The sequence below is a fragment of the Meles meles genome, chromosome 19 (genome assembly GCF_922984935.1).
Source record: "Meles meles chromosome 19, mMelMel3.1 paternal haplotype, whole genome shotgun sequence".
Lineage (NCBI taxonomy): Eukaryota > Metazoa > Chordata > Mammalia > Carnivora > Mustelidae > Meles > Meles meles.
Window position 1 is genome coordinate 43,583,257 of NC_060084.1, and position 13,507 is coordinate 43,596,763.

The 13,507-nt window shown below is 38.0% G+C and overlaps 1 protein-coding gene across 7 annotated transcripts in view; it reads left to right on the plus strand.

Moving 5' to 3' along the window:
- The window catches only part of ZNF829 (zinc finger protein 829), a 60,003-nt gene that overhangs the window by 15,125 nt on the left and 31,371 nt on the right, over positions 1-13,507 (plus strand). For 6 of the 7 annotated variants that reach the window (XM_045988797.1, XM_045988798.1, XM_045988799.1 and 3 more), the window contains one exon: positions 7,931-10,371. The exons of the other annotated variant lie outside the window; for it this stretch is intronic. In XM_045988797.1, coding sequence (XP_045844753.1) covers positions 7,931-8,910 — 980 coding nt within the window. In that variant the 3' untranslated portion in view covers positions 8,911-10,371. Of the gene's footprint in view, positions 1-7,930; positions 10,372-13,507 lie in introns of those variants that run through there. 7 annotated transcript variants of the gene reach the window in all.

Consider the following 13,507-nt stretch of genomic DNA (forward strand, 5'->3'; position numbering starts at 1 on the left):
TTTTTCTTTTTTTGTAATCTTTAGAAGTATTTTCTTTGTGGTTATGCTGGGCTTTCATAAAATATTTTATAACTATGTTTTAAACTGAGAACTTGATTTCAATCACATAGAAAACACTTAATTCTTATTCTCCCATATATTGTGTTACCATTGTTATAATTTAATCTATTTATAGTATATCAGTATATCCATTGATATATATATATATATATATATTTTAAAGATTTTATTTATTTATTTGACAGAGAGAGATCACAAGTAGATAGAGAGGCAGGCAGAGAGAGAGAGAGGGAAGCAGGCTCCCTGCTGAGCAGAGAGCCCGACGCGGGACTCGATCCCAGGACCCCGAGATTATGACCTGAGCCGAAGGCAGCGGCTTAACCCACTGAGCCACCCAGGGGCCCCCATTAATATATTTTTATGTGTAGTTATTTATAATACTTTTACCTTTTTACTTTTATACTAGAATTAAAAGTAGTTTACCCTCCTGTGTAACGGTATTACAGTATTCTGTGCTTGTCTATATATTTGCTTTTACAAACAGAACTTTTATGCTTTTTTATTCCCTTATGTTGCTGTTTACCATCCTTATGTTTTGTGTTGAAAAACTTTCTTTAGGCAGGTCTAGTGGTGATGAACTCCCTCAGGTTTTGTTTGGGAAAAGTCTCTCCCTCCTTTGTTCATGAAGAAAGTTTTTCTGGGTATAATGTTCTTGAGTGGCAATTGTTTTTCTTTCACCACTTTGAATATATCATCCAGCTTCCTTCCAGCCTTCAAAATTTTGCTAAATAATCTGTTCATTGTCCTATGGGGGTTCCATTGTACAAGACAGTTTGTTATCTCTTGATGCTTTCAAAATTCTCTTTGCCTTTGAAGTTTTTATTTTACTTTTTTAGTAATCTCTACCCCCAGAATGGGGCTTGAACTTACAACCCCAAGATCAAGAGTTGCACACTCTTCCAACTGAGCCAGACAGTTATCTGAGCCAGACACCCCTCTTTGCCTTTGACTATTGACAAAAACATAATGATGTTTCAGTGTGACATAGTGTGTCTTGGTGTGCATTTCTTTGTGTGCATCTTTTTTGGAATACTGTGGCTTCCTGAGTCTGGATGTCCATTTCCTTCCCCAGATTTGGGAAGTTTTTATCCATTACTAATTTGAGTAAATTTTGTTGTTCTTTCTCTGCCTCTAACTCCTATGTGTATATTGGGCCATTTCTTGGTGCCTCATAAGAGCCTTAAACTTTCTTCACTCTTTTTTATTCTCTTTTCTTTTTGTTCTGTTGATTGAATAATTTCAAAAGACCTGTCTTTGAGTTCACTGATTCTGTCTTCTGCTTGCTCTAGTCTGTTGAATGTTGCGTCCATTTATTGAAATTTTCAGTTCAGGGGATCCTGGGTGACTCAGTGGGTTAGGCCTCTGCCCTTGGCTCAGGTCGTGATCTCAGGGTCCTGGGATGGAGCCCCGCATCAGACTCTCTGCTCAGTGGGGAGTCTGCTTCTCCCCCTCTCTTTCTGCCTGCCTCTGCCTACTTGTGATCTCCATCAAAGAAATAAATAAAAAAAACTTAAAAAAATTTTTTTTCAGTTCATTTATTGCATTCTTCAGCTCCAAGATTTCTTTCTTTTTCTTTTTTTTTTTTCCAAATTTTTTGTCTCGTGGTTGGAATTCTCACTTTCCTCATGCCTTGTTCTCCTGAGCTCATTGAGCATTTTCATGATGGTTATTTAAAATTCTCTGTCAGATAATTCCTCTACCTATATTTCATTAGGGTAATTTTCTGGAGCTTTATTTTGTTTCCTTGTTTGGATTATGTTTCCTCTATTTCTTCATTTTATTTCCTTGATTTTTTGTGTTGGTATCTACATGTTTAGAAAAAATGCCACTTGTCCTGTTCATTATGAATTAGCCTCATAGAAGAGAAGACCTTCACCAGTCAGAGCTTCTGTGAGCCTCTCAAACATTCATGCTAGTCTAAACCACCATCTTTATTAGTGACTTCCACGTGTTTAGAGTATGCCAAGTCTCATCAGCACCAATTCCTCATGTAAATCCTGAAGAAATTAGAACATTGGATGTGTGGTCCAGGTTCTTTCCCTTTCCAGAGAGAATGTGGGAGCTGGAGTGTTTTGCTTGCCAGCTCTGCTCTAGAATGGGGGAAAGGGCTCTGGCAATTGTTTGCATGCTAGTTCGAATCACCTTTTTTGTTCTCAGTGGCTTCCAGTTTCTAAAATATGCCAGGTCCCTCCAGGGCTCCAAGATAGAAGCCAGTCCCTCAAGTAATCCCCAGAAAAATTGAAATATTTGATGCACTCTTTCCCCCTGTAGGAAGAAACTGGGAGCTGGGGTTTTACCTCCCATTTGCTATGAATTAACCTATGAGAAGAGCTATAGTGCCTTCATGCTAGTTTAAAATACTCCCTTTGTTTTTTGTAGTCCCTGGGGGGTCCAGTGTATGCCAGGTCCTGCGATAGTGAGATAGAAGCCAGTCCCTTGGGTAGCTTCCAGAGAAGTTAGAAAATTGGATGCAAGGTCCAACTTTTTTCATCCTCAAGGAGATAATGGGAGCTGGAGCTGGAGTTTTCCACCCATTCGGCAGTAGGCCAGGAGGAGGAGCTATGGTGAGTTTGTGTGCTAGTTCAAACCACCTTCTTTGTTCTTGGTGGCCCTCAGATATCTTGAATCTGCTGGGTCCCATCAGCACTCTGAGACTGAGGAGATAGAAGCCAGTCCCTTAGGCAAACCCCAGAAAAGTTGGAATGTTTGACACACAGTCCACCTCTTTCCTTCTCCAGGGAGAAGCTGGGAGCTGAAGTTTTCCTCCCACTCACTCTGCATTGAGCAGGGGAAGGAGCTGTGGTGAGTGCCTGCATGCTAGTTCAAACCAGTGCTTCTGTTCTTTGTAGTCCCCGGGGCTTAGGGTATGCCAGGTCTGATCAAGCCTCCAAGACAGTCAGTTAGGCAGCACTCAGAAAAGTGGAGTCATTAGATGTGCACTCCAGCTTCTTTTCTATTCAGGGAGAAGCTGGCTGTTTCCTCTCAGTTGTATGGCACTATCCCACAAATGGGGATCATGGTGAGGTGTCTCCAGTTTTCCTACTAGTTTTGATATGGCTGGCTTTACCCTTGCCTAGTATACAGGATTCTCTGAATGAGTTTCTAGATTTCTCACAAAGGGAATTCCTTGTATTGCTGTTGAGTTGATGTGTTTGTGGGAGTCAGGAGATTCTAGCACTTATTCCACCATCTTGCTAATGTTACTCAAAATACTTTTTTTTTTTTAAGATTTTATTTATTTATTTGACAGGCAGAGATTACAAGTAGGCAGAGAGAGAGGAGGAAGCAGGCTCCCTGCCGAGCAGAGAGCCCGATGCGGGGCTCGATCCCAGGACCCTGGGATCATGACCCAAGCCGAAGGCAGAGGCTTTAACCCACTGAGCCACTCAGGCGCCCCCAAAATACTATTTTTGTAAGTGATCTTTAATATCCAACAACTTTACTGAAGTTAATTTTTTATTCTCTTGGTTTTTCTAGTTCGATCATCATATTATCTGCATGTTGTTAGATTTATCACTTCCCTTACAGTCCTCATATTTATTATTTCTTTGCTTATAATGCTGGCCTGTACTGTCTTAATTGGTAACATTGGTAATGGGCATCCATTTCTTTTTCCCCATCCTTTAAGGAGCATATCTGAAGTTCTTCACTTAACTGCAGTTTTTGCCATAGTTCTGATAACTTTTACCAAGTTACAGCTATTACTTTGCAGTGCTAATTTGGTCAGAGTTATCATAAATAGGTGTTGGCCACATCCTACAATTTTTCTGTATCTGTCAAGGTGATCATGGAAGTTTGTGGTCTTATTTCAACAACAGTTGTACCCTCTGGTGTGTGGCCATTTTGGCCTGTGGGTTCATGTTCCCAAGAAGTTATCAATCACCTTGTGTGGCAGTGTGCCTGAGGAGGGGCCAAAAGATAGATCCAGGCCTGTGTCCCTCCGGGTAGATTTAAGAAGTGGGAGGAGATGAGCTCAGGATGACAAGCCCTAAGACCTCAGGATTCACCACTGATAACTTTTATTTGCTACTGCTCTACCAGGTCATTCTTCTCATCAGAGTTTGCTCTTTCAACATTTACAAAGCAGCAGCATCTATAGGAAGAGTATGCCTTCCCTTTTTGTAATCCACCAACTCTAGCGGTTTTAATAGTTGAGACGGTAGAGGAGCAGATGCCTGAAAGCAGATGGTTAGCCATATTCTTCTGTCCAGCAGGACTTTTTCTTTACCAGAAAGCAGATGGTTAGCCATATTCTTCTGTCCAGCAGGACTTTTTCTTTACCATTAGGTTATCCTACTTAGCTGCTTGAGCAGTTGCCACCAATTTCTGTGGGAAGGCACAGGCAACAGTGATCCCAAGGCATTTCAGGGAAAGGCTAAATCAGAGTTTAAAGACCTTACTATCAGGCCATCCTCTCCTTGCCTCCTATTACCATTTCTCCAGGCAAGTAGCCTCCATCCTCAAATACACACAAGTTTGCACCAGTCTTCAGTCTCTCTAGAATATTTCACAGTTTGCATCAGTTCGTATAAAACCAAATTCTCTATAATTTCTCCAGGGTCAATTGAGAAACAAAGCCAGAATTTTGTGTACATTCTGAGTTTAGACAGGAACTTTTGGGGTTTTTAAAAATATTTTTTCATTATTGTATTATCAATTTCTAAGAATTTTGTGTGTGTATGTTTTCTTAGTGTTCCTTTATTTAGCATCTTGTAGCCTTTTTAATTTGGTTAGCTCTCTGAGGTTATTCATTATGTTTTGACATTTTCTTCTGTTCCTTGCTCTGATTGTTTCGTCACAGATACTTTTTTCTCTTTTGGGAGCTTCTTCATGTTAAGCAACATTTTTCAAATGTCTGATGAACAATCACTTACTGCTCATTTTTAAGTATGAGATGCTAAAAAGATGATTGGAACTTCTGTGTAGTAGGGATTGGGTCTCGTTGATTTTAGGATGATCTGGTTGGGTTAATATACTGGGGACAGCCCACTTTTGGTAATTTGGTCTTTTATGCATAATCTTCCTGAGAGAAGAGACCTTTACTTTCATTCCTAGTTGAGGGAGTTATTATCAGTGTTCCGGTGGTTAAATTGGGGTGAAATCAACAGGGTTATTTCAGTATTGTGGCCTGGACAAATTTTCTGGCAACAAATGGATGTCTTATACTTTAACTCAATTCTGACACTTCCTGGAGTTAACATCAGATTCCACAAGTTAAAGGGCAAAGTGCCCACCAGTTCAGACACTAGTTGCAACTAGGATCCCTAGGCTACCGGTCGTATTTCTGTCTGGCTGACTAAATTTAGAGTTTTACACACCTCCTCAGGTTTGATAATTCGTTAGAAAAACTCACAAAACTAAAAAACCAAAAAGAACAGCTCACAAAACTCATGAAAAGCACTGTACTTATGATTGCCATTTTATATAAAGGATACAATGAAAAGTTAGCTGAAGACATAATACAGGGCAAGGTCTAGGAGGTACCAAGGACAGGAAATTCAATGCCCATGAAATCAAGGTGTGTTATCCTCCAGGTACATTATATAGTTACCAACCAGGAAGTTACCCTGACCTTGCCCTGAGGTTTTTTTTATTTTTATTTTTTATTTATTTATTTTTTTAAAAAGATTTTATTTATTTATTTGACAGACAGAGATTACAAGTAGGCAGAGAGGCAGGCAGAGAGAGAGAGGAGGAAGCAGGCTCCCTACAGAGCAGAGAGCCCGATGCGGGACTCGATCCCAGGACCCTGAGATCATGACCTGAGCCGAAGGCAGAGGCTTAACCCACTGAGCCACCCAGGCGCTCCCTGCCCTGAGTTTTTTATTGATTATGTAGTCATGAGTGGTCAGACCCTCCCTTGAAGCTAAGTGCCCACTGTGAATCACTGCATTAGGAAAACTTAGGTATGATCAAAAGGAGCTTGTGAATAACAAAAGACTTTCCGGTCAGGAAATTCCAGTGGTTTGTGGAGTTCTGTGCTGGGAACTAGGAACAAAGACCAGATATGTTCTTTATTTTATCACAAGTGTACATATTTTCTGTTAATCTTTGTCCTTAATTCAATACCTGTAGCCACAGCTATGCCCGATGTTCCTGAATCCAGATTCCTTCTGGTTCCATATTTCTACATTTTGAGTTTTCTGTGAGAATAAGGAAGTATAATCCTGTATGGGATAGGAGAAGGGATCCTAGGGGTCTTACTAGTAATACAATCTTGAATTTGTTCTTTAGCTTTCAGCATTCTCTGTGTACCCCACTATTAGAAATGCCTGATGCCTTCAATTTTTGTGCATTTTAGGGGATCAGCACTATAAGTTAGTGCTTTGGAATTCATCCACTGCAAGCCCAGTTTGACTTTCTTTGGTCTGCAGACTCATTTATCACTCATTCATTGGCTTCCTAGTTTCCAGATTTTATTGTTACTGTCTCTTCTCCAGTGTTCACTGTCCTAGTGAGGTTTTTCTTTCCTCTTGTTAAGCTTACACTGTAATTTTCCTGTGAATTCATGAAGAGGCAGTGGAAAACTCATAGGTTCAGTCTGTCATTTTTAACAGAAATTGTCCCCCCCATTTGTTTTTTAAGATTTTATTTATTTATTTAACAGAGAGAGAGATTACAAGTACGCAGAGAGGCAGGCAGAAAGAGGGGGGGAAGCAGGCTCCCTGCTGAGCAGAGAGCCCGATGCGGGACTCGATCATAGAACCCTAAGATCATGACCTGAGCTGAAGGCAGAGGCTTAACCCACTGAGCCACCCAGGTGCCAATTGTCCCCCTTTTAAATTAAATGTACACTTGACACTCATTACAGATTCTATATGTATGAATTCACCTACTTGCTAAAATTCGTAAACTCAGAATCAATACTTGCAGTGCTTTCATGGCAGACGTACAGAATGACAAAAAATTGGACTTGGAGTACCTATCTTCTTCTCACAGTGTATATTTCATTCTTACTCTCTTCTTTCTCATATTCAAGCTGCCTGCTTTCTTAGTCACTGCCATGAGATTCCATTCCTCTCTCTTCCAAAGTCAGCATCAGAGAATTCCAAGGTAAACTCTTTTCAGTGAACCCCCAATATATCAAGCCCTATCCATAGAATTACCTGAAACCATTCTTGCCAGTTTCATTCAGCAGCTTAGACTAGGGTATCCCCCAATGTGGATTTGCCAACAACACACCCTTTGCATAGTCTCAGACTGTGTCCCTCATTCATACATTTCACCACATTTATCTTATTATTTATTTATTTATTTGACAGAGAGAGAGAGAGAGACAGCCAGAGAGGGAACACAAGCAGGGGGAGTGGGAGAGGGAGAAGCAGGCTTCCCACAGAGCAGGAAGCCTGATGCGGGTCTCGATCCCAGGATCCTGGGATCATGATCTGAGCTGAAGGCAGACACTTAACGACTGAGCCACCCAGATGCCCCCATTTCACCACATTTATTCCTCAGTGGTCTTCTTTATATAGGTCAAACAATTATCCACAAATTATAAGATATTCAGTATGATGCTGTGTGTGACAGTATATGCTTATAAACATGTATATATGATTAGAATCACTGTAAAATATGGAGGGTATCCCTGAATAGGGTATATTTATGGAAGTTTCAGGTGATTCTGATTCACATCAGAATTTCAGAATAGAGGGCGTTTATTTCTCAATCATCCTCTTGAATTTCTTTTCTTGGCTCTCCTCAATGTCCATGCTTTTGTTACCAGTTTTGAAAATTGCTTAGCCATATTCAAGAACTGTTTAAGCATTTACTTTCCCAGATGTTATTTTTACTTTAATCTTTTTTCTTTTTTAGAAGTTTCAGTCTCTCCCAAGATAGGAAAAATGAACACACGCATTTTTATTTCTTTCAGATCTGGAATCTATGTGTGAGACCAAGATATTATCCCTAAAGAAGAGACATTTTAGTCAAGTAATATTTACCCATGAAGACATGCCCACTTTTATTCAGCCCACATTTCTTACTCCACATCAAAAAACTGTTAATGAAGAGAAACCCTGTGAATGTAAGATATGTGGAAAGGCCTTTAATCAGAACTCACAATTTATTCAGCATCAGAGAACTCATTCTGCTGACAAAAGCTATGAATGTAAGGAGTGTGGGAAGTCCTTTAGCCGTGGCTCACTTGTTACTCGACATCAGAGGATTCACACTGGTGAAAAACCCTATGAATGTAAGGAATGTGGCAAGGCTTTTAGTTGTAGTTCATATTTTTCTCAGCATCAGAGGATTCACACTGGTGAGAAACCCTATGAATGTAAGGAATGTGGGAAAGCCTTTAATTATTGCTCAAACCTCAGTGATCATCAGAGAATTCACACTGGTGAGAAACCCTATGAATGTAAAGTATGTGGAAAAGCCTTTACTAAGAGTTCTCAACTTTTTCCGCATCTGAGAATTCATACTGGTGAGAAACCTTACGAATGTAAGGAATGTGGGAAAGCCTTTACTCAACACTCAAGGCTTATTCAACATCAGAGAATGCATACTGGTGAGAAACCTTACGAATGTAAGGAATGTGGGAAGGCCTTTAGTAGTGCCTCGACACTTACTAACCATTATAGAATTCATGCAGGCAAGAAACTCTATGAATGTAAGGAATGTGGAAAGGCCTTTATTCAGAGCTCAGAACTTATTCAACATCAGAGAATTCATACAGATGAAAAACCTTATGAATGTAATGAATGTGGGAGGGCTTTCAATAAAGGCTCAAACCTTACTAGACATCAAAGAATTCATACTGGTGAGAAACCCTATGACTGTAAGGAATGTGGAAAGGCCTTTGGTAGTCGCTCTGACCTTATTCGTCATGAAGGAATTCATACTGGGTGAAAGATAAGCCCTGTTGATAATCTTTATAATAATATCTTTAAAACAGGTAATAGGAAAAAAAACAGTGTAGTAGTTTTTTTAGGCTACTGTAACAAAGTACCAAGTACCCCAAAGTGGGGTGACTTAAAACAACAGAAATGTATTCTCACAGTTTTGGAGCTCTGAAATCCAAAATTAAAGTTGTTGGTATGGTTGGTTCCTTCGGAGGAAGATTTTGTTCCATGTCTTTCTCCTGGCTTCTGTTACCTGCAGTCTGTAACATTCCTCGTCTTGTAAATGCATCACTCCAATCTCTGCCTCCATCTTTACATTTCATTCTTCCTGTATAAATCTGTCTCTGTCTTGTATACAAGAGGAGACTCATACAGGACAGCAGTCATATTGGATTAGGGCTCACCCTTATGACCTTACTTTGATTACATCTCAACAACCTTATTTCCTTGTAGGATCACATTCACAGGTGCCAGAGGTTCGGGCTTCAACGTAGTTTAACCCATAACACTGTTAACAATGTTTTTCTAACATATTGGTAGTTTTCTTGTATACATAACTTGTTGAATGTATTTCAAAAGTAAATTCAAGGTTTAAGTTAAACCTCCCTTCCCTCCAAAAAAGATTCTGTCCCAAACTACTTCTTAAATAATTCTTTCCTCCCCATTGTTTTATGCTGCTTGAGTTTGAGTTTTTTTAGCTTAGTTTTAGAGCCATCTTTTCTATTGCTCTACCCTATAGATGTTTCTACCAATACTATACTATAAGTTACATTACATAGACTATCTTCTAATTCCTGGCAGAATTATAACTCTGTTTTTGAAGGCAGCTCTATTTCTTTCCCTTTTGTAACACTGAAGTTTTCATGTTTTCAAAACAAAACAAAACAAATACAAACAAAACCCTCACACACACAATGAAAAAAAAAAGTTATTTGTAAACCTACCAAAAAGAAATTACTATTTTCAAATTATACAACATATCCTTCCAGACTTTAGTGTAATCCTGATGTGCATGCTATGCCGTAACCTGTTTCTCATCCTTTTTAATGGTATCATAATAATCTTTTCTGTGGTAGATGATCGTTTTGCTAAATATTACTGACATACTCTATGGTGCTCACTGAAATTTTACAGTTATAAAAGTTGCCTTCTAAATACAAAGTTAGTGCTTTTGTTTGTTTTTCTTTAAAAACATTACATTTCAATGTCAAAATAACTGTTCAGTATTTTCTCCTTGAAAAATATTGCCAGTAGTTTCAGTTCTGTCATTGTAATCACGTTAACGGTTTACCCTTCCAGACCCTTCTTTAAAAAAAAAACTATTTTTGCTTACAAATATGTACACAATCAACCAAATACATAAATACTTGCAGCACTTGTAGAAAAGTTAGTGCTGCTTTATAATTGATATATCTAATTGTATGTATGAATGTACATACACACATACACACACAGCAATGTGTTGGATTGCTGTGAGAATTAAATGAGTTAAGAAATGTAAAATGAGGGGCACCTAGGTGGCTCTCAATTGGGTCTCTGCCTTTGGCTCAGGTAATGATCCCAGAGTCCCAGAGTCCCAGAATCAACTCTTGCATTGGGCTCCCTTCTCAGCGGGGAGCCTCCTTTCTCTCTCTGCCCCTCACCCTGTGCATACCCTCCCTCTCTCCCTCAAATAAAGAAATAAAATCTTTAACAACAACAAAAACGTAAAATGACGGTTACTGGGGTGGCTCAGTTGGTTAAGCATCTGACTCTTGATTTTCGCTCAGGTCATCATCTCAGGGTCATGAGATCAAGCTCCGTGTCGGGCTCCATGCTTGGTGAGAAGCCTGCTTGGAATTCTCTCCCTCTGCCCTGCTTCCCCTGCTTGAGCTCATTCTTTGTCTCAAAGGGAAATACAGGGGAGGATTGTTCCTAACATGTAGTAACTAGCAGATGTTATGTAATACTAGTATCAGTACCCCCACCATTATTATTATTTGTAGAAAGGACTTTAACCATGTTATACACCTTAATTGACATCAAAAAACCAGTAGGTGTAAATGTTTGTAGAAAAGCTTCTCACCCACATTTATTCCTTATTCAGCATGAAGTTTTAAAAAGAAAAAAGAATCCTAGGATATAAAAATCAAGAAAGAAAAAGAATGGTTGAATGAGTCTACATTTACACCTGTATTTCATGCGATGCAATAATTTTATGCCTGTCCAAAAACCTATTTACATATTGAGAATAACAAAATTCATTTGTCAAAACAGTAGGGAAAGATACGAAATATTTACTCAATCACTTTCCACCCAAAGACATGAGGGTCACATTCTTCTTCAAAATGGGAAGAAAAACTAAAATGTGATCGCTACCAATATCTGAATATTGATTCTACCCTTCCAAATAACATTAATCAGAAGTAAATCAATCCCTGAATTATATTTAAATGAATGAAAATGAACACATTTAGAAAAACCTGAGAGCAGCTAAATCTGTATTTAGATAAAATATAGCCCAATGGGCATGCTGGTGTTTTTTTTTTTTTTTTTCAAGTTTTAATTTGAATTACATTTAGTTAACATACAGTGTAATATTAATTTCTAGTATAGAATTCAGTGATTCATCACTGACATAAAACACCCGGTGCTCAGTGCATCAAGTGTTCTCAACAATCAAGTGTTCTCATCATCCATTTAATCCATCCCCTGCCCACTTCACCTCCAGTAACCTTCAGTTTGTTCTTTATTAGTTAAGAACCTATTTTCTGGTTTTAGGGATGCTGATAGTCAAACACCAAGAGATTATTAATAAATTAACTAAATGTACAAGACAAAAAGCAAAAAGAATATCAGCAAACTACATTCAAATATATTAAAGGCATTAGGAAAAATAAAAATTCAAGGAAAAATTACTTCCTTGACAGAAAAAAATATAGATACAAAATGATAATTCTGAGGAAGAAAAATAGAAGTCAGATGAATACATGAAATATGGACATGATTAGGAGATTATCATATTTACTAATAATTGAAAATCTAGACAAAAAATACATTATTTGTAGAAAAATGTAATTTGTCAGAATTAGGAGATATAAACCCTTAATAGAGTAAAATGATAAGTGCAGGGGGGGAAGAAGTTTTAATGTAGTCAAATAGATGCACTTAGATCAAACCAAGTGTTATGGCCAAAATTTGTCAAATATTTAAGGAACTTCCAAATTAAATGAGACTACAAGCTCACCATCAGTTTTTATGAATCTTTCATATTCCTGATGTCAAAATAACTAGATCACAAAAGCATAATTTATTATCATAGAACTAAAAGCACACATTTATTCTTCAGTCTATTGAAATAAAACCAGTATTCACAATCTGAACCCATTACCTGAAATCAGAAATCAAATACTTCATCTTTTGTTTTTTAAATATTTTACTTATTTATTAGAGTGTGGGTACACACAAGCAGGCAGGAGGGGCAGAGGGAGAAGCAGAAGCAGGCCCTCCGCTGAGCAAGGACCTAAACTGAAGGCAGACGCTTAACCGATAGACACCCAGGCGTCCCAGAAATCAAATACTTTAAATAAAACCTGACTATCACACTGAAAATCAGGAAAGAGCAAACTAATTTAGACCACCACCTGTTTTTGTATGGCATGCAAGCTAAGCATGGTTTTTACATTTTAAAGTGGTTGAAATAAAAAAAAATTATATGAAATTATATGATATTCCAACTTCAGTGTTTCATAAAGTCATTAAAACAGAACCACATAAATTCATACATTGTCTGGCTGCTTTCACACTGTAACATAATTGAGTACCTGTAATAGACAAAATGGTTTGCAAAGCCTGTAATATTTACTATCTGCCCCATTACAGAAAAAAATTTGTCAATTCTTGCTCTAGATGGTCACTTGCTAAAAACAGAAGTTCTGATGATTTGGTTAACTTAGTATTCTGTGCTATCCAGACTGAGAAAACAAGTAGATTTTGGATAGAGAGGGATTCTTGAAATGCAACATAAAATAATTCTGTGGCAAATTCTGGAGTTTATATATCTAAACTCCAGTTTAGAATTGGAGCAAGTCCCAGCATCATCTTTTATAAAATATTTTTATCAAAAACATAATATGTTACATGCTATACTAAAATCAATGTGGATATATATAATGAGTAACTTCATGAGTTACCACCTCCAAGTACCATGTCTGCATCTTAACTATAACCTTCTAATCTCACATCTCAGGATGCCCAGCAGCATATCAAAACAATGCAGTTAAGAAGAACAAAAAGACAAAACCCATTTAACTAGTTTATATGAGCATAAATCAAATGAATTTAACATGAAATCCTGTGTGCTCCTAATTGCTGTTAACATCTTTGGGAAGTGTATATGTTTGGGAAATGTTTGGGATTTCTGTTTTGTTTTTTGGAAAAAGTCATGAGTCAAAGGGTGAAATTAAGGAAGATATTACAGGTAAGCTAGGAATTTGGGGATAGTGTATTTCCCATCTTCCTAATATCAGGCATTACAAGATGCTAGACAGTAAGATATATATATATATGAAACTTTAAGATGTTATAAGTAATCCCCATGGTAACTACAAAGAAAAGTCCTGTGG